This window comes from Lissotriton helveticus, chromosome 2_1 (assembly GCF_964261635.1).
Source record: "Lissotriton helveticus chromosome 2_1, aLisHel1.1, whole genome shotgun sequence".
In the NCBI taxonomy this organism is placed as follows: Eukaryota; Metazoa; Chordata; class Amphibia; order Caudata; family Salamandridae; genus Lissotriton; species Lissotriton helveticus.
In genome coordinates this window covers 1365366445-1365385379 of record NC_136059.1, presented here as the reverse complement: position 1 = coordinate 1365385379, position 18935 = coordinate 1365366445, and the positions used below count along the sequence as shown (strand labels likewise).

The following is an 18935-nucleotide window of genomic DNA, read 5'->3' as shown; positions in this document are numbered from 1 at the left end:
GCTACGGTCCACCAGCCTCGCCCTCGCAGCCGTACCACGCATCCGAAGAGCCACCGCCGGAGGAAGATCCTTCTCTTACCTGGCTGCCAAGACTTGGAACTCCCTCCCCATCCACCTTCGGCTGACCCAGGACCATCTCGCCTTCAGGAAACAACTCAAGACCTGGCTGTTCGAGCAGTAGCATACCCCTCCCCCCAAGCGCCTTGAAACCCTCCCGGGTGAGTAGTGCGCTATACAAATGGCATGATTGATTGATTGATTGATTGATTAGTGTTTGAAAGACGGAGTGCTACATAGACCACAGTCCCCCACTACCAGGAGAGACTAATGACAATCAAAGATTGGCATTCATAAAACTACAGAAAAGTGGTCAAAGGGAGCACATTCCTAAAGCACAGATGTACAGAAGAAGACTAATAGGTCTCTTTGTAATTCAGCAACACTTGAACTGTAATAGAACTATAGTTTCAGCATTTGGACAGGACAAATAAGTGGGAAAGTTCAATTTTTTCATGTTATAACCTCGGATGCGACGTGCTAGCCTCGCTCATATAGCCTTGAAAAAGTCATAGTACTGATATATAGTACTGACAAAACACGTGTCGGCTGTCTCTTTTCAACTCTACTTTTTTGGATCTTCTAGTAAAGAAAAAAGGAACAAATTGAACTTTCCCGCTTATTTGTCCTGTCCAAATGCTGAAACTATAGTTCTATTACAGTTCAAGTGTTGCTGAATTACAAAGAGACCTATTAGTCTTCTTCTGTACATCTGTGCTTTAGGAATGTGCTCCCTTTGACCACTTTTCTGTAGTAGCTCCCAGATATTGTTGTGTGTGGGATGGTTGTAGATGCGATTTTGGGTAGTTTATCGAAAAGTCTAGGCTGTGTAGCAGCTGAAGTGTTTGAGATGTGTCTTTTGCACACTGTTCGTACGATTTTGCTTGTATTAGCCAATCGTCTAGGTATGTGAACACATGGATGTGTTGCCTCCTGAGATGTGCAGCTACTGTCGCTAAGCATTTTGTAAACACTCTTGGAGCTGTGGTTACCCCAAAGGGGAGAACCTTGAATTGGTAGTGTTGACCTTCTATTGTGAACCTGCGGTATTTCCTGTGAGCTGGATGGATGGGTATGTGAAAATATGCATCCTTGAGGTCCAATGTTGCTAGGAAGTCTCCTTGCTGGAGCAGCGGGAGCACTTGCTGTAGTGTGATCATATGGAAGTCCTCCGACAGTATGTATTGATTTAGGGGTCTGAGGTCCAATATTGGTCTGAGTGAACCGTCCTTCTTGGGAATAAGGAAGTATAGAGAGTATACTCCTGTCCCTTGGTGTTGGAAAGGGACTGGCTTTATGGCCCTTTTCCAGCATGCATCTCACCTCTTGTTGTAGCAGGGTGATGTGTTCCTTGGACATAGGACGGTGCCTGGGTGGTATGTTTGGTGGGGTAGAGGTGAGTTCAAGGCAATAGCCATACTGTATAATTTGTCTCACCCACCTGTCTGTGGTAATTGAGTTCCAGACAGGTAGGAACTGTTGGATTCTGCCTCCGACTGGTGTTAGATGGTCTGGCGGTAGTGGGATGAAGTCATTGTTTTGTGGCAGTGGAGGCTCTGGTGTTATTGCCTCCACGTCCTCGTCCCTCATTATTGTTGCCCCTATAACCTCCTCTGTTGGAGTTCTTGTTAAAGGAACCTTGTGTGTTGCTTTTGTATGTAGATGAGGTTTGTGAAGTATTGCCTCGTGTAGCTGCTCTGTATGAGGAGCGTCGAAAGGAACCTCTGTGTTGTTGAAACTGCAATGCACCCATTGATTTTGCGGTTTCCGTATCCTTCTTCATTTTGTCTAAAATGGTGTCGACAGCAGGCCCGAAAAGGAAGTCTTGATTGACTGGTTGGTTAAGAATGGTAGATTGCACCTCTTTCTTAAAGCCAGAAATACATAGCCATGCAGGTGTTCGTAATAAGACGCTCGTGTTAATGGACCTGGCTGCAGTGTCTGCTGCATCAAGCGCGCATTTAATGGAGACGTTTGTAATAAATGTCCCCTCCTGTATGAGGTTAGTAGCTTGTGTCTTGAAAGGCTCAGGCAGGTGTTGCATCAAACTTTCAAGCTGGTTGTAGTGTGCCCTGTCGTAACGAGCTAGTAGAGCTTGTGTGCATTTGCAATTCTCCATGAATTGGAGGCCTGGGTTGCTACTCTTTTACCCGAGGCCTCTAGTATTTTGGACTCTTTATCAGGAGGTGGAGCTCCTCCTGTTTTCTGTGAGTTGGACTGTTTGCGTGCGTTGGCCACCACCAGTGAATCTAATGGCAACTGACCTCTGATACAAGTAGGGTCTGTAGGGGCCGCTCTATATTTCTTTTCAATCCTGGGATTGATTACACGTGCTCTGGCTGTATCTTTAAATATGTCTGGCGCATGTTTTAGGACCCCTTTCAACATAGGGAGTGTTCTGACATTTTTCTCAGTAGTAGGGAATGTGTCAAATAAAAAGTCCTCTTCTATAGGTTCATTGTGCATGTCTACATTGTGGTACTGCGCTGCCCTATCTAATTAGCTGGTTGAAGACAATGGTGTCGTCAGTAGGTGACGGCCTTGTTGGGTATGAGGAGGTGTCAGGGATGGGATGCGTGTCATATGGATCAGTGGGCTCTACCCATGGTTCAGTTTGAGGGTTAGGATCCTCAGGATAGTTAATATTGGGGATCTTCCCCCGTGTCGCCCTTATTGTCCCCAGAGTGAGTAGGAGAGTAAGGAGCAAAAGGCGTAGTAGGCATAGTGGGATAGAAAGGAATGAAGGGTCTAGAGGGAGAAGTCCCAAAGACCTTTTTCTTCAGAGGAATGGGGGAATGAGGCTCAGTGTCCAATTGCCTCTTTTTCCTGTGTAAAATAGTGACTTTACCAGTGTCAGGGTTGATGTATATTTTTGCCTGATCCTCTGATGGCTCTGGGTGGAAGAGTTCTTCTTCCACTGTCCGTGGCTGTGTCTTTGACTTTTTTTGGCTCAGTCTTTTTTGGATCTACCGTTGCCTTCGGGTCGACAACCTTTTTTGGTTCGATGACTTTCAGTGCCTTATTGCTCTTCTTCGGCTCAGGCTGTTTGTTCGGCTCGACGATTGATTGCGGATCGACCGGATCTTTAGGTTCGATGCGCTTTCTGTGCTCGACAGGTTTTTTAGGTTGACTGTCTTTTGTCGAGTCGACTATGTTTCTCGGATCGACTGGTTTTTTAGGAGCACTTGTTTTCGGGTCGGTGCCTTTGTTTGGCTCAATAACTGTTTTTGGCTAGGCCACAGGCTTCGATACGACGCCCTCTGTGTCGGCGATCTTCTTCGGTTCGACGACTTTCGGCGCAGAGGCCTTCTTCGAGTCGACGGCCTGCTTCGGGTCGGCGCCCTTCGGTTCGGCGGCCTTCTTTGGCTCGACGGCCTTCTTAGGTTCTGCGATTTTTGGCTCGACGGCCTTCTTCGGGTCGACGCCCTTAGGCTGTACGGCCTTCTTCGGTTCTACGCCCTTCGGGTCGATGACCTTTTTGGGTTGTAGAACCTTTTTTGGGGTAACGTTACTTGGACCTGGGGTGTCTGAAGGCTTGGTCTTTGTTTTCGAAGCCGAGCCGGACGGCGGGGCTGTCGAATGATGTTTCGGATCTTGGCTAAGGCCTTTAGGCGATGCCTCGATCGGAGCCTTCGGTAACGGGCTAATTGGTGTCGGGGGCAATGTACTCACGGTTTGCCCCGGTGGGATTTCGTCATCGGAGTCCGAGTGGTCCTCGACGGTGACGATCTCTAGATCCGAATCTTCTCCTTCTGGAAGTTCCTGTTCATCCTCAAAGATGTTGTCTGGTTCTGGTGCCTGTCGCTGCATCTCTTGCCTAGCGGCCCGTCGAATCCGGATCGTTTTCTTCGAACGGAATTGGGCGCATGCTGGGCAGGTTTCTTCTTTGTGGTCTGGTGATAGGCACTTGTTGCATACTGTATGTTTGTCAGTATGCGGGAACTTGGAGTGGCATTGTGGGCACCTTTTGAACGGGCTCCTTTCCATCGACAGCAGGCCCACGTGGCGTCGAAAAGGGCCAGCGGCCCGGGTCAACGACAGAGTCAAGATGGAAGGCTTGATCGAGTCAAGAAGTACCGAGCGAGAACAATACCATCGAAGTCGAAGGCCTTTAGAAAAGTTTAGTTTCGATTCCGAAGTTGGAGTGTAGGAATAACATCCAAACCCAATGGCGGAAAAACAATCTGAGGATGGAGAAGATGCCCATGTGCACTGTAGTCCGCTGTAGTCCAGGGGAGGAGTCACCTATCTCGTGATACTTCGAAGACTCTTCCAGGACAACAAGGTGCAATCATCCGGACCCAACACTAGGCAGCGATCTATGCACAGATATGAATTCAGCAGCCCACATGCCTCGAACAAGCAAATACCCAGTTACGTAATGCCCTCCATGCAAATCTGAGGAGTAAATCTTTAATTCTTAGTTGAAGGAGAGAGTACAAGCAAGCTTTGTGCAAAAGGAAAACGGATCTTCAGTACGTTATTTGGGACAAGTTAGTTTCTTCTCGTCAGGTTAAGGATGTCTGGCTGTTTTGGCCCACCGCCAATAGCAATAAGTTCTCTAATTGTTATAACAAAAGTCTAACCATCAATATTGGCTTTACACAGTGGGTGGCTCACTTTCGTCAGATCAATAGATTACATTTTGCCTAGTTTTCATATCGACATTGCCTTTTCACTGGATAAGGTGACAAAAGCCACTAATCTCAGCTACTCAAAAAAACCTCCTGGGCCAGATGGGGTCCCAATGGATCTTGACAAACTCAATCCTGATCTGTGGGCACCTCTTCTTACTAATTGTATTAACCCTGCCTCTAGACCTGGTTTTCCCAAGACCTGGAGATAGACATCATTGTGTGGGTATTTTCAAAACGGAAGTGTAATAATCCTAGTTGCTATCACCCTATCTCTCTTCTAGTCTCCCCGGTAATGAGCTCCTGATACTGGCATTCTCTTCAAGGCCCAAAATGGATTTAGGGCTGGGATAATGGAGCAGTGCCTCAACTTGCATCTTTTGACAGACAAATACACAGTTGCTAAACAAAGTCTACCTAACCTTTGTGGACCTCTCTTGCACTTCCAACAGCGTGGTTAGGTCAAAGCTCTGGCCTAAATTGGAGTCTATGGGTGTTCAGAAGGGTTAGGTGAGCTTTCTGCATGCCTTACACTATGAAATGAAATGAAATGAAAAATTACACTTCTATAGCGCATAACTACCCGGAGGCCTCGCAGCGCAGCACTATGTTCTTACAGTTTGAGTTAGGTTTGGTCTGAGTGGAAAATGCACAGAATATTTAGGCTTAGGCCGGGGGGTTCTGGAGAGCTGTGTTCTTGCCCCAATTTTTTTTCTTATTCTATATTAATGGGTCTGACGCAGTCCTGGCCACAGAGGGCTGGAATATGCCAGTTATTAAGAATAGGACCCTCCCTTGGTTATTGTATACAGGAAGGACTAAGGAAACTAGGTAGATCAGACCTTTTTTGCACGCTAGACATCCAGACCTTTTTTTGCAGGAAAGACTTGCCTTGGGTAAAAGAGTCCTTTTTCGGACTGTGCACGGCGGATAGGGAAGATTTTGAGCTAAGTAAGCCCAGCGTACGTAGATACAGCCTTCTGAAAACGGTCCCCTCTATAGAACGTTATCTTTTAGGGCTTCCCAGTTCACATGACCATTTGTTTATTGACTAGATTTTGCCTGGATCTATTCCATCTTCTTCTTGCTCATCCTTGAGAGAGCAAGAAAGCGAGAACTTGCTGCCCTGTGGCTGCGAAGGCACATCTCACAGGACATGCTCCATTTTTTAAAGTTCTGTAGCAATTATGAGGTGCCTAGGAAGACCTTTTTAATCTCCATCTGAAAACAAGCTAATTTTAATCAAGTGCGACCTGCTTTTACCTTTCTAATAATGCTTTCAGGGAGCACTGTATGGCATGTTCTTAGCTTTTTAAAGGCTGCAGTAAGGCTGCAGTAAGGCTGGAGTAAGGCTCAGAGCAACCTGTGATTAATTCCCAGAGGTGTGGGCGAAAAATGGGATATGGAGCGATTTGTACCTTTGTTAAACTTATTTTATTGTAGTTTTTATGTGTATTGTGATGTACTTTTGACTTTTAAGGGTTTTCCTTACAAAAAACAAATACAGTTTCTTTCTCTCTCTCATGTATACGGACAGTGCAGTTTTATTCTACGGAACGTCCAACAGGCTTAAAACCCCGATGGAAGAATGTGTGGAAATATGGATACATTAAACTTGGAAACAAACCTAGATAAAAACCTTCATGGCTTGTGGTCCCAGAAATTTAAAATCATGTTTGACTCAAAGGGCAAACCGATTGCGAGAGCCCATGCATTCTCATATCTTGGAGTTACCCAATATTTGCGGGACAACTGGGATCCGTGATTTGCATGAAAAAGATATCGCTTTATGAGCTCAGTTGATTCATTTTTAACTTGGCTTCAACAATTGGTACAAAGCTTATTGCTCACCTTTTGGAAGTTTACAGAAGAAACTGTATACCAGTTTTAACATATGGCTCAGGATTGTGGGGCTATTAAAAGGTCAATGATTTACAGTCTGAGGAAAAGAAGAGCTTGCAGGCATCTTTTAGGTCTTCCACCTAGGTGTCCTACTTATGCCATCCATCAGGAGCTTGCGCTTGATTATGCGGCAAAAGAAGAGATTAACCTGGCTTTCTGGTTATTATGGTGTTCAGTCTGGTGTAATTCTAATACCATGCTCAACAGAGATATCATTGATTAATGTTTGTCCTGTTTTCTGGGCAATCTGATTCCGTGCTTTGGACATATTAAGCAGGTTTGTAAGATATTGGGCAGACCAGACATTTTTTCTAAGGAAAAAAAGCTAATATGGACAGATCTTGAATTAGAAAGTCTTTTATGGATTTTAGCAGAGAGAAAGGGAGGCTGTGGAAGTAAATGCCAAATTCGTGAATTCATCTTGAGCCAAACTTCAACAGCTCTGGAGCCATATCTTGCCCTGGAGACAATTCATGGGATAGGATGCTTCCGACTAGATTTAGAGTGGGGACTATTAGATCTTGCATTTCTTTCCCTCTGGGACAGTGCGACTGTTTTACTACCCTCATTTGTCAATTTGATGAGATCCCCACAGGGCTTGCTCCATTTGATATTTTTCTGCAAATATTATTACCCACTTATGAGGTCATTTACATTTCCTGTTCTGAAAGGGCGTGGGCTATCAAGGTGTCAAGGTATAGACCCACTTTGTTATATCTTCAACTGCCTAACTTTCCTGTGGTCTGTTCTTTCTGAACTTTCGTTAAACTTGCCCCGAGCAACAAGAAATCTCTGCTTTATTGACCACGGAATGAGAGGCTGAATTTTAATCTTATTTTAGTAATTCTAATATTTTTATCCTTGTTTAATTTACTGTTATATGATGGAGAAGACTGTAATTTTTTTGTTTTAAGTTTAGATGGATTGTATTTGCTTTTCCAATTATTATTTGATTGAATAAAGCTATTGATTGGTTCAATCAAACATTCATTCAAGAGTTTGCATAGCGCAGCTACTCACCAGTGAGAGTTTCAAGATGCTGGGGGGGGGGGGGGGGGGGGGATGCTGCTGATCTGCCTTGGAGTGGGGGTTCAGTCGAAGAGCCAGGTCTTGAGATCCTACCTGAATTGTGTCAGGGACAGGGATTGCCTGAGGTGGAGGGGCGGAGTGTTCCAGGTCTTGGCGGCAAGGTACTGGTCTTGTGAATCCATGGCATGGTGGATGAGGCAAGTTGAGCGGTGAAAAGTTGTCTATTGGGTACGTGGAATGAGAGGCAGTGGTCAAGGTATGCTGGTCCTACATCGTGGAGAGCTTTGTAGGCATTTGTGAGGCGCTTGAAAGTGATTCTCTTGTTGACTGGGAGCCAGTGGAGTTGTCAAAGGTGTTCTGTGATGTGGCTGCGGCGGGGGATGTCAAGGAACAGTCTGGCTGTGGCATTTGAATGTTCTGTAGTTTATTGAGCTGTTTCTGGGTGATGCTAGTGTAGAGTGTATTGCTGTAGTCGAGTCTGCTTGTGATGAATACCTGGGTGACCATATTTCTGGATTCTGTGGGGATCCATCTGAATGTCTTTCGAAGCAGGCAGAGATTGTGGAAGCAGGATGAGGATACGGCGTTAATCTGGTGGTTCATTGGGAGCGAGGAGTCCAGTATGATGCTGAGGTTACGTGCATGGTCCGTGGGGCTGGGAGGGGTTCTCAGAGTGGCAGGCCACTTGGAGTCATCTCAGGCTGAGGAGGCGGGCACCAGGATGAGTACTTCAGTCATGTCTGAGTTGAGCTTGAGGCAGCGGTCTTTCATGCAGGTGGCAAAGGCCTTCAACCTGCTGTGAAAGTTGATTCTGGGTTCGTTGGTGAGGGAGAGGATCAGTTGGGGGTCATCAGCATAGGAGACAATATTGAGCCTGTGGTTTCTGACCATGGCCATGAGGGGGCTATGTAGACATTCAAGAGGGTGAGGCTCAGGGAGGAACCCTGGGGCACTCCGCAGCTGATCTTTGTAGGTTCTGAGAAGAATGGAGGTAGTCTGACTCGCTGTGTTCGGCCGGTAAGGAAGGAGTGGTTCCAGTCCAGAGCCTTGTCGTGGATGCTGGCGTCGTGGAGTCTTGTGATTAGGGTGCGGTGAGAGATGAGATCAAAAGTGGGCCAGAGGTCCAGTAGGATGAGGGTTGAGGTTTCGCCATGGTCGAGGAGGGAGCGGATGTCGTTGGTGGTGGTGAGGAGTGTTGAAGATTAATTGGAGTGGCAGTTGAGAATGACAGTTAAAGAAAAACATAGCTGAACCTAAATAATAAACAACCAATTTTAAATTCCAAATTATTATAACAGCAAGGTGTACATTATAACAATGACAATAATTTGTCAAAACGTTCTGAAGTCTCTTGACTTGAATGAGGAGATTATAGGTTTGTGAATTTAGGATCAATACATTTAGAGTATAATGTGACAAAATCAAGAATTAATATTCGCAAGCTATAGAACAATCAGAGCCATTTTTTAGTAGAACAACAATATTTACCTTTGTAAGTAGCCTGCCCTAACTTGGAGACCTCCAGAAGTTGGTGGGGTCCGTCAGTATCATCATCCGGCTTGTTCGTTATCAATCCTTTTATCGTCAAACAATTCAGTGATTCACGAGTAATGTCCCAAAGGCTCTTTTCAGGAGACAGGAGCTCTTGCTGTACATTAAACAATGTGCTGCACATGAAATTATATATTTCCTCCGGAGTCTTTGCAATCTGATTTTGAACACAAATATATTTTAGTTATGTATAATTATAGGTGGATTTCAGTACACAACCCAACATGATTGTTTTTCAAGTATTATGTGCTAGCGACATGCACTGACCAAATATATTTATTTATTTCTAAAGTTTTCTATATCGCGAACATGATCCCGAAGGATATCAGAGCGCTTTACAAAAGAATGGAAGGAAGGACATAAATCCAATATCGACATCAAGTAAGAATACACAAAAGGAATAATCACATAATACCCAGACAATCAAATCAAGGAGAGTAATACAATAAAAAGGAATATAGCGGACTAGGAGGGAGGGCACACAACAAGGTAAAGGATATTGGCCTGTCTAGTAGTTAAGTGCAACAATATAGTTAAGTGTGATTAAAAAGTTCCACTTATACTCAAAGATCAAATTGTGTAGGCTGTCTCCTCTCTCATCTCCAAGCTCAATCTAAGGCGTGTAACGCACAACAACATGCGAGTAAAAATGCTTATCTTTGAATAATGGAACACAAACTAATTTTCCTTTACATTTTGTTTAATGGAGCAAGTGTCCTTAACATCTGCGTTGTATTTAATAATTCTGAATTTATACAGCGCCTGGTTACACTAACCAGTGTGTCCCCACGCTATTCAGTGGCCTCAGCAATCCCCACATACAGCTCCCAAACCTACCGCCATGTAACACCTTGGGAACAGATATGTTTTAAGTTCCCTCCGAAAGACAGCCTCCTTGGGCTCCATACGGAGTCTGAGGGGAAGAGTATTCCATCTGCGAGCAGCCAGAAGGCGGAAAGATCTACCACCCATTCTGGCCCTACTGGTTTTTGGGATGCCCATTAAGCCAGCACCCTGAGACCGCAGAAGTCGCATGGGCTTGTACGGGGTAAGCAAGTTCCGCAAGAAGCTCGGACCATTCCCTTGAGCAATCCGATGACTAATACAGAGAGCTTTAAACTGGATATGCTCCCTGATTGGCAACCAATGCAACGTCTCCAATTCCTTTTTGTGGAGGAAGATCTTCTAGGCAGCATCAATACCAGGCGTGCGGCAGTATTCTGGATATACCACAGTCGCTGGAGACAGCTCGCCTTCGCGCCCAAGTATAGGGCATTCCCATAGTCCAGCCTGGAAGTAACCAGGGCATGGACCAGGGCCCTTCTAGCTGACAACGGGAGCAGGTCGAGTGTCTTCCTCAGACTGCGTAGAATGCCAAAGCAAGTTCCGGCCACACGTCTGGTATGATACTCAAAAGAGATCTCCGAGTCAATCCAAATACCGAGGTTCTTAACCTGATCCTTCGGTACAGGTAGGGGGCCCAGGGTCTGAGGCCACCATGCAGATGTCCAAACAGAAGGAGACTTGCCAACAATTAGCAACTCCGTCTTGTCCCCATTAAATCTTAGACAGTTGTTTGACATCCAGCTGGCCAGATCCTGAAGACAAGACGCAAACCTGCTGGCTGCATGCTCAGCTGGCTGTGACAAAGCCACAACCAGCTGTGTGTCATCAACATAAGTCACCACATGATTCTCCGGGATCAATGCCACCGGAGCAACATAAAGGTTGAATAGGGTGGGGCTCAAACTAGAGCCTTGCGGGACTCCCTGATTCAGGGCAATAGCCTTTGACCTATAAGGCCCCTGCTCGACACAAAAACTACGTTCGTGGACAAAGGATTCCAGCCATAGCCAAGCCTTCCCAACCACTCCGCCCTTCCTCAGACACTGTAGCAGAGTGTGATGTGCCACAGTGTCGAATGCGGCACTGAGGTCAAGAAGAATGGACGTGCTGCTGCTGCGGCTGTGTGGTGACGGGAATTTTTAAAACTGCTTTTAAAAAAGAAACTGCTCTCTGTATTTCTACTTCGCCTTGCTCACAGCTGATCGATAGCTGTTTTCTATTTTATACTTTGCACGCATTTTCTCCCTTACCTCCCCTGAGTGTGGCTGTGCCTCTGGACTCCCCGTTCCACCGCGAGCTGACTACTAGCTCGATTGATGTGGAGGGAGCCCATTGGCCGCGACACTTGCTAGGGGTTACTCACTTCCGGTTCAAGGAGGTGAGCGGTCTAGCGCTCCGACCTCCTCCTTCTCCCTATAGCCCGATGCTGCCCACGACACGCAGCGGACGCGCGCAGCGGGCGTGCCGAAGGCAAGCCCGTCTGCGCCTGTCCGCGCACGGCCGGGACCAGGGGCCAGTCCCCCTGCTCGTCGGCCCTCCACCTGGGTGTACTCGGCGGAGGAACTGCTTGCGTTACGTGGCAAAGTACCTCTCCTCACGCCTACGCTGGGTTCAGACAATCTTGCATGCCTCAGCCTAGCGCTACCCCCTATTTACACCCCAGTCACTGCCACGCCGCCTCCCGGGGGCTCCGACACGGACCCTTCAGCAATCACTCTGCCCTCAGACAGGTCGGGTGCCAGACGTGACTGTTTGTCTATCTGGTACCTCAATACCAGATAGCTGGTCAAACACCAGGTCGAGATATTTTATCTACTCGACACAGTCAGGCCTGACATACTTTTATTGTCTAAGACTTGGCTCACGGCAGAGTCCTCCCCGGATATTTTGGCAGCTGTCCCCGATGGCTACTATGTCCTTTTGGCAAACCGCCCCCAAGGTAAAATTGGAGGGGGGGTGGCTGCCATAATTTCTCACTCCTTTAAATCCAAGTCGTTCGCTATGCTCCCTATACCCTCAGTTGACTATGTTCTCTTCAAATTAGAGTTGGAAACCCTCCCCCTTACTTTTGCCCTATTTTACCATCCCCCTGGTCAGTCGCCCAACTTCCTGCACCACTTTGGCAGCATGATAGCTGAGCTAGCAATAAATTACGCCAGCATCCTCATAATTGGGGACTTTAATTTCTGGCCCAATGCCCTGCACGAAAGTGCCCACTCCAGGGAGTTCACTGACCTGTTAGTTGGTCTTACTTTTTCTCAGTTCATTCATGCACCTACCCATGTTAAGGGACATATCCTTGACCAAGTCTGGTCACTGAATCAGGACATCTTTGATGTGCAGATTTCCCCATGTGCATGGTCGGACCATTTTTCCATCTCCTTCACGGTACCCAAATGCTCTATTACGACAACTCGCCCCTGTAACCCTCCACTAATTCGTAGTTGGGGCCGAGTCGACCTTCCTTTGCTCTGTCTCTCGCTTGCCACTACGACTCCTCCCTTGACTGGGGAGGCTGGTCTTCCCCTGCCCGTCAGTGCTCAGGCAGAGAACATTCATAACTGGCTGGCAGATGTTTGAGACACTTTTGCCCATTAAGGAAACTTAAATGTAAATGTAAATGTAAATGTAAATGTACAGGAATTTATATAGCGCAAATCACCGAGCGGTTTCTAAGCGCTTGCTTAGGGAACCCGTCCTGGTATTCCCCTGTGAGATAACCCCGGCAGGGTATCCGCAAGGTGAAAGCCAGGCATCCCGCCACGAGGGGCCGTTGTGGAGATTAAGCAAGCTATTAGGACTAAACGCCCCCATGACGCTCAACGTTGGTTCACTACTGACCTCTCCAACATGAAACTTGCACTACGCCAAGCTGAGCGCAAGTGGAGGGCTCACTACTGTCCTGACAAGAAGCTGATCTTCTTGACGGCACTGAAGGAATACAAAGCCGCCATGCTCGTTGCAAAAACAGAATATTTCTCGCAGAAAATTCTTAACTCCTCAAATAAATCGAGGGAGATTTTCACGATAGTCAACGAGCTTGCAAAACCTGACCGGGTCACGATGCCCCCTCTGCTCTCCCAGACTCTCTCAACAATTATTTTGTTGAGAAGATAGATCTTATCAAAGCGAGCATCCCTAGCCCTGACCCCGGACTCGACATAGGCAGCACCCCAATTAACCCTCTTTCACTGTTGAATTTTCCCCATGTTACCACTGATATGTTCCTTTGTAGAGTTCGTTCTGGCTCTCCCTCCGACAGTTGCCCAGCTCATGTTGCTCGGAAGATCTTTCTTGACCTGCCTGAGGGCCCCCTTGCCTTGCTTAATAATTCCCTCAGCCAGGGTATGGTTCCCAGCCCCTTCAAATCGGCCATTGTCACACCTATTCTAAAAAAACCAGGGGCCGACCCGGCCACCCTCAGTAACTTTCGGCCGGTATCCCTGCTTCCATTTCTGGGCAAACTGCTGGAGGCCCATGTCTCCAGCTGCCTTGGCTCATTCATCGAAAATTCCGGGTGTCTGGACCAGCACCAGACAGGATTCAGACCTCAGCACTCTACTGAGTCAGTCATGGTAGCAGTCCATGATGAACTCAGGAAGGGAGCGGACCGGAACATCTCCCAGGCCTTGGTGCTCCTTGATTTCGGCATTCGATACCGTTAATCATTCCATTCTTATTCAGCGGATCGAGAACGCCGGCATCAGGGGCACCCTGCTCAGGTGGCTTACCTCATTTTTACATGACCGCAAGCAAGCAGTTTGTCTCGTTCTTTTATGTCCGAGGCGAAGGACCTGACTTGTGGGGTCCCCCAGGGCTCCTCCCTTTCCCCCTTATTATTTAACCTTTATATCCTCCCACTGATTGCTAAACTTAGGGAAAAACCAGTGGTTATTTTCAATTATGCAGAGGACATGCAGCTCATCTTCAATATTGACTCCTCCCCTTCCTCATTAGAGAACTTTCAGAGCACAATGGTATTCATCAGTAGCTGGATGAATGCTAACCAGCTTAAACTCAATCCAGACAAGACTGAGTTGGTGCTCACTGGCCCCCCTAACAATCCATGGAATCCCAGCTTCTGGCCACTCACGCTGGGCGGAGCCCCCCGTCCAACGAACTCGGTTAAGAGTCTTGGAGTTACCATCAGTAATGATCTGTCTATGAAACATCAAATCAAATCTGTGATGTCAGCTTGCTTTTTCCATCTGCGCCGCATCAGGAAGATTAGCAGATTTCTTACCCATGATGCCCTGGTTCACATCGTACTGGGCTTAGTAGTGTCCCGCATTGATTATGCGAATTCCCTCTACATTGGGATCCCCCTCTACCAGTCCCACCAACTCCAATTTGTCCAAAACCAGGCTGCCAGATTGATCTTTCGGCAGCCTAAGTCTTGTTCTGTGAAACCGCGCCTGAAAAGCCTATATTGGCTCCCAGTAGTCCAGCGCAGTCTCTTCAAAGTTGGCTGCACCACGTACTTAGCCCTCACCAATCAAGGCCCCTCCTTCATTTGCTCGATCGATATACTCCCTCCCGAACACTTCGGTCGGCTGGACTCAATCTCCTCTCCACCTGCACGTTCAAGCGTAAAAGGCTTGGGGCCTAACATTTGCCTCACAAGCCCCCTGCCAGTGGAACTCTTTTCCGCCCGACCTACGCCACATTCCCTCCTACCAGGTGTTCAGGAGAGCCCTGAAGACGTGGCTGTTTGCACAGGCATTTGATTAAATTCCTCTTGCTCTGTTGTTAGTGTCAGTTAAGTCTCAAAGCGCCATGAAGCCGTTGGTGTACGTGCCCTGTACAAATGTCTTTTTTCATTCATTCATTCATTCAAGAATCAGTGCCGCCGTCTGACCCTCATCTGCATGTTTCCGCAGCATCTCCGTGGAGAAGAGTAACGCCGATTCCGTGGAATGGAGGGCACGGAAACCTGCCTGAGTGGAATGAAGAAGTCGGTGAGTTTCAATATGTGCCGAGAGTTGTTGATTGACCAATTTTTCCGCTATTTTAGCAAAATAGCGAAGGAGTGAAATAGGTCGTAGATTAAGCAATTGAGTTATGCTAATCTGGGGTTTCTTCTTCAGTGGAAGCACCACAGCCTGTTTCCAAACTGTCGGCACCCTGCCAGATTCAAAGGACAATGTTAAAAGATGCCTGATATACGGCGCTAGCGTCTCGATGTTGCCTCTTAAGATTTTAGCTGGAGATGGATCTCTAGGAGAGCCAGATTTTACACCTCCAGCTACTTTGATCAGTAGATCCTCATCCGGGACCGTACATACACAGAAGCTGTCCGTTTCCAGAGGTCCCTCCCCCAGCTGCTCTCAAACACCGGAACAGGCCCTAGCCTCAGTAGGAAAGGTAGAGTAAATATCCTGCACCTTGTTGTAGAAAAAAATCAGCAATCTGATTACAGGATTGCTCAGAGGTCACCACTTGTTCTCCAATTGATGCCAGTGAGGATATCTCTTTGTAGACCACGTAGAGTTCCTTAGCAGAGCAGTCTGCCTTGTCAATCAGCTCAGTATAATACGCTGAGCGAGTTTTTCAAGGCATGATACCCTCTGAGACTCAGTTTATACGCCCTCTCGTGGTCCAGCAAGTACCCCTTTCTCCATGTTCTTTCACGATGCTTGCAAGCTGCCTTAGCCATTTTTAAATCGTCGTTGAACCACGCTGTGGATTTAGTTCGCCGCGTGGGTCCCCTGTTGGACCAAGGGGCCGTTTTATCACGGGCAAGCTGAATGCGGAGGTCCAATGCTTCACAGGCCCCATCAGCGGCTAAGCCAAGTCCTTCTGGTGCCCCCCCGCGTCAAACTGGCCCTGAAATCTTCTGGGGAAAACCTGGCCCATTTCCTCTGCTTTTTAACAGTGCCTCCCCCATTCCCTGGGTTATTTCTCTTGGGGCACCTAATTTGGAATGGCACTAAAAAATGAGCTGTCCAAACCATAGGTTCAGGAGGATCAATTTTAAGGGTGTCCCAATTACAAAAAATGGGGTCTAGTATATGTCCGAGCTGATGTATGGGTAACTCAGATTTTAATGCTAATTGCAGGGTTAGCAAATCATGACGAACCTCTTGGGCATAGGTATTCGAGGCATCGTCGAAGTGCAAATTAAAATCTCCTAACAGTAGGAGTTTCTCATACCGCATAGCAGAGGGCAATATATTTTGTGTGAGACTAGCCGCAAAATGTCGACTACTTCCGCCAGGGGGTCTATACACCAAAAGACCTTTAATTATAAAATTGTCAGAAACAGTAATGGAGAAGGTACCCGCTTCACTATCGGATACAGAGGCAAACTCCATAGTACACTTAATATCGCTATTATAGATAATCACGATCCCTCCCCCCCTCCCGCATGGTCTATCTAACCTACATATCCCATAGTCCGGAGGGAGAGCTTGCAGCACTTCAGGGGCTGAGTCTTCATCTAGCCAAGTTTCTGTAATAAAAAGGATATCCAACTTGCTATCCTCAAGTAAATCGCGTACTTCCATACTATGTTTTTTAAGAGATCTGCAATTAATTAATGCGCATCTCAACTCCCTATTGAACCCTCCAGGGCGTATCCAGTGGCTAAATGAGTATCCGCAATCTCTGCACTTATTCATAAGGCCTCCCGCATAGAGATCCACACCATGCCTACATTTATACTCAGTGCTTGTGCAGAAATCGAGCAACTCCTGACGAGAGTAGGATAAGCCTACCTGAATTCCTCCAGGGGTCCTGGCCCCAGGCCCCATCTGGCCGTGGACGGGCGCAGACGGGCTTGCCTTTGGTGCGCCCGCTGCGCGCGGTCGCTGGGGCATGTGAAATTTATGGCCGGTTCTCCCCCTGCAGCTAGAACGCTGACCCACCAAACCGGAAGTGCCTGACTCTACCCACCACGCCCTCCGCGCAACGGTACTAGTTACCGCGTCGGACCAGGGTGGGTGGGACAGGTCACTGAGTTCAGGCAAAACCCTTCCAGGTAAGGCAAGCGCTAAGAAGCGCAGATAACGTAGCAATCACCGTAGTGCACAGCTGGTTAAAATGTCCCCTTCACATAAAACAAGGTTCAAGTATTTTAAAATTGCACCAGGTCAGAGCGCTTATGATGATCAGCCCATCTTTTCTCCTCATTACTTCTCAAGACAGTGAATAACCATGTGGCGGAGGTTCGTTTAGGGGATGTTTGGCTATAAACTGTGAAGTCTCAGAGTAGATCATCTACTTATATTTTAATATGGGCATACAAGGAATGTGGCCACTGTTCCTATGTAATTAAAAGGAGCACAGTCCAGCCCACAGGAGACCTGAAAGCAAAGTCCACACAACTGTACATGCTCCCATGTACGGCTTGCTACGCAGGGCTTTCTAGCGGAGGGCTAAAACATATGAACTAGTGCCGCACAGCAAAAGTCAACTGTTCAGGGGCAACAGTAGTTGCGCATACCCCATTTCTCTGCTGAAATAGTTGCAGTCATCAGTTCTTCGAGCCACACCAAGTAAAGGGCAGGTGAGCCTGCTGATGTTTTCCATGCCCTGTGGAACATGCACAGTAAACACTGAAATACATTGCTAGCCAGTTTCATGGGTCTTGGGAAAGACCATGAGCTAGTTAACTAGAAGCAGCCTTTCAAGAGATTTCTATGAAGCACGAAAATGGGATGACGTCCGAAAGGGTGCAGACCTACCCTCAATAAAATTAAGCTGACCGACAAATAAGCAAGGAAAAATACTGGTAGAGTTGACAGACCACTCTTATGGTGAACTGTAGTACCAGTATTCTACACCAGTGGTTCTTAACTGTGGTGCAGAAACCACTGAAGAAATTCAAAGCCTACTCAAGGGGTCGCAACTGCTTAGAAAAGTATTTATTATTAACAGATTAATAAAGTGGTCATAAATAAAGAAGCAAAATATAAGAGACTAAAACATAAGTTAATATCCTCAGATTTATTTGTCGAAGCAGTGCAAGTGCATCAACCAGAATATAGCAACGATGAGTGGCCTCAATTGGAGTTTAGAAAAGCTTCAACCTTCCAATTAACATTTTGATTTTTTAATATTTCTTTGTGAATTAAACAAAATACTTCATAATTTATAATTTTGTTTCTGAATTTTTTGTGTATTGTTTTCAGTTCAGATCATCAAAAGTGCTCCGGGGGGGGTGGTCCCTGGCTTCCTGTAATGACTCAGGTGGGGTGGAGCCTGGATTCCAATAATGATTTATTGGGGGTCCTCCGCTTCCAGGAATGATTAAGCAGGGTCCCCGTTACTTAAGCGAGTCCTTGATGCTAGCTGTGAATTGGGATTTATTGACACCTGGGCGGAATCTATAATAATTCCTATATTTAACAAGCATTTACAATGCAATAGGTCTCGCAGCATTAAAGTTTGAGTTATTGGCATTGTGAATGACAATGCATTGCATACATTTTTTCGAAAACTCTGAATTAGTGTATAAAGATGATTTGCAAACTCTCAGATGTTGCTTAATAATAAGGAGAGTTGGGAATAATTAGGATATGCTATCTTTTGCTATCCTGTGTTTTTTTTGTTATGCTATGTTGTGTTTTGTTATGCTATGCTGTGTTTTGTTATGCTATGCTATGTTTTGTGATGCTATGCTGGTGAGGGTGAGTGTGAGTGAGTGAGTGAGGGTGAGTGAGTGAGGGTGAGAGAGGGTGTGTGAGGGTGAGAGATGGTGTGTGAAGGTGAGAGGGGGTGTAAGGGAGGGTGAGGCGGTGTGAGGATGTGGGGGCGAGAGGGTGCGGGGGTGTGTGAGGGTGAGGGGGTGTGTGAGGGAGGGGGTGGGCGTGTGAGGGTGTAAGGGCGAGGGTGTAAGGGTGAGTAAGGGTGTGTGAGTTCGAGAGGGAGTGAGGGTGTGTGAAGGTGAGGGTGTGTGAAGGTGAGGGTGTTTGA

The 18935-nt window shown here is 46.8% G+C and overlaps 1 protein-coding gene across 2 annotated transcripts in view; it reads right to left on the bottom strand.

Annotated features, from left to right (window-relative positions):
* Nucleotides 1–18935, bottom strand: part of HELQ (helicase, POLQ like) — a 494226-nt gene that overhangs the window by 183722 nt on the left and 291569 nt on the right. For both annotated transcript variants that reach the window (XM_078676301.1, XM_078676302.1), the window contains one exon: nucleotides 9111–9330. In XM_078676301.1, the coding sequence (XP_078532427.1) occupies nucleotides 9111–9330 (220 nt within the window). The remainder of the gene's footprint in view (nucleotides 1–9110; nucleotides 9331–18935) is intronic.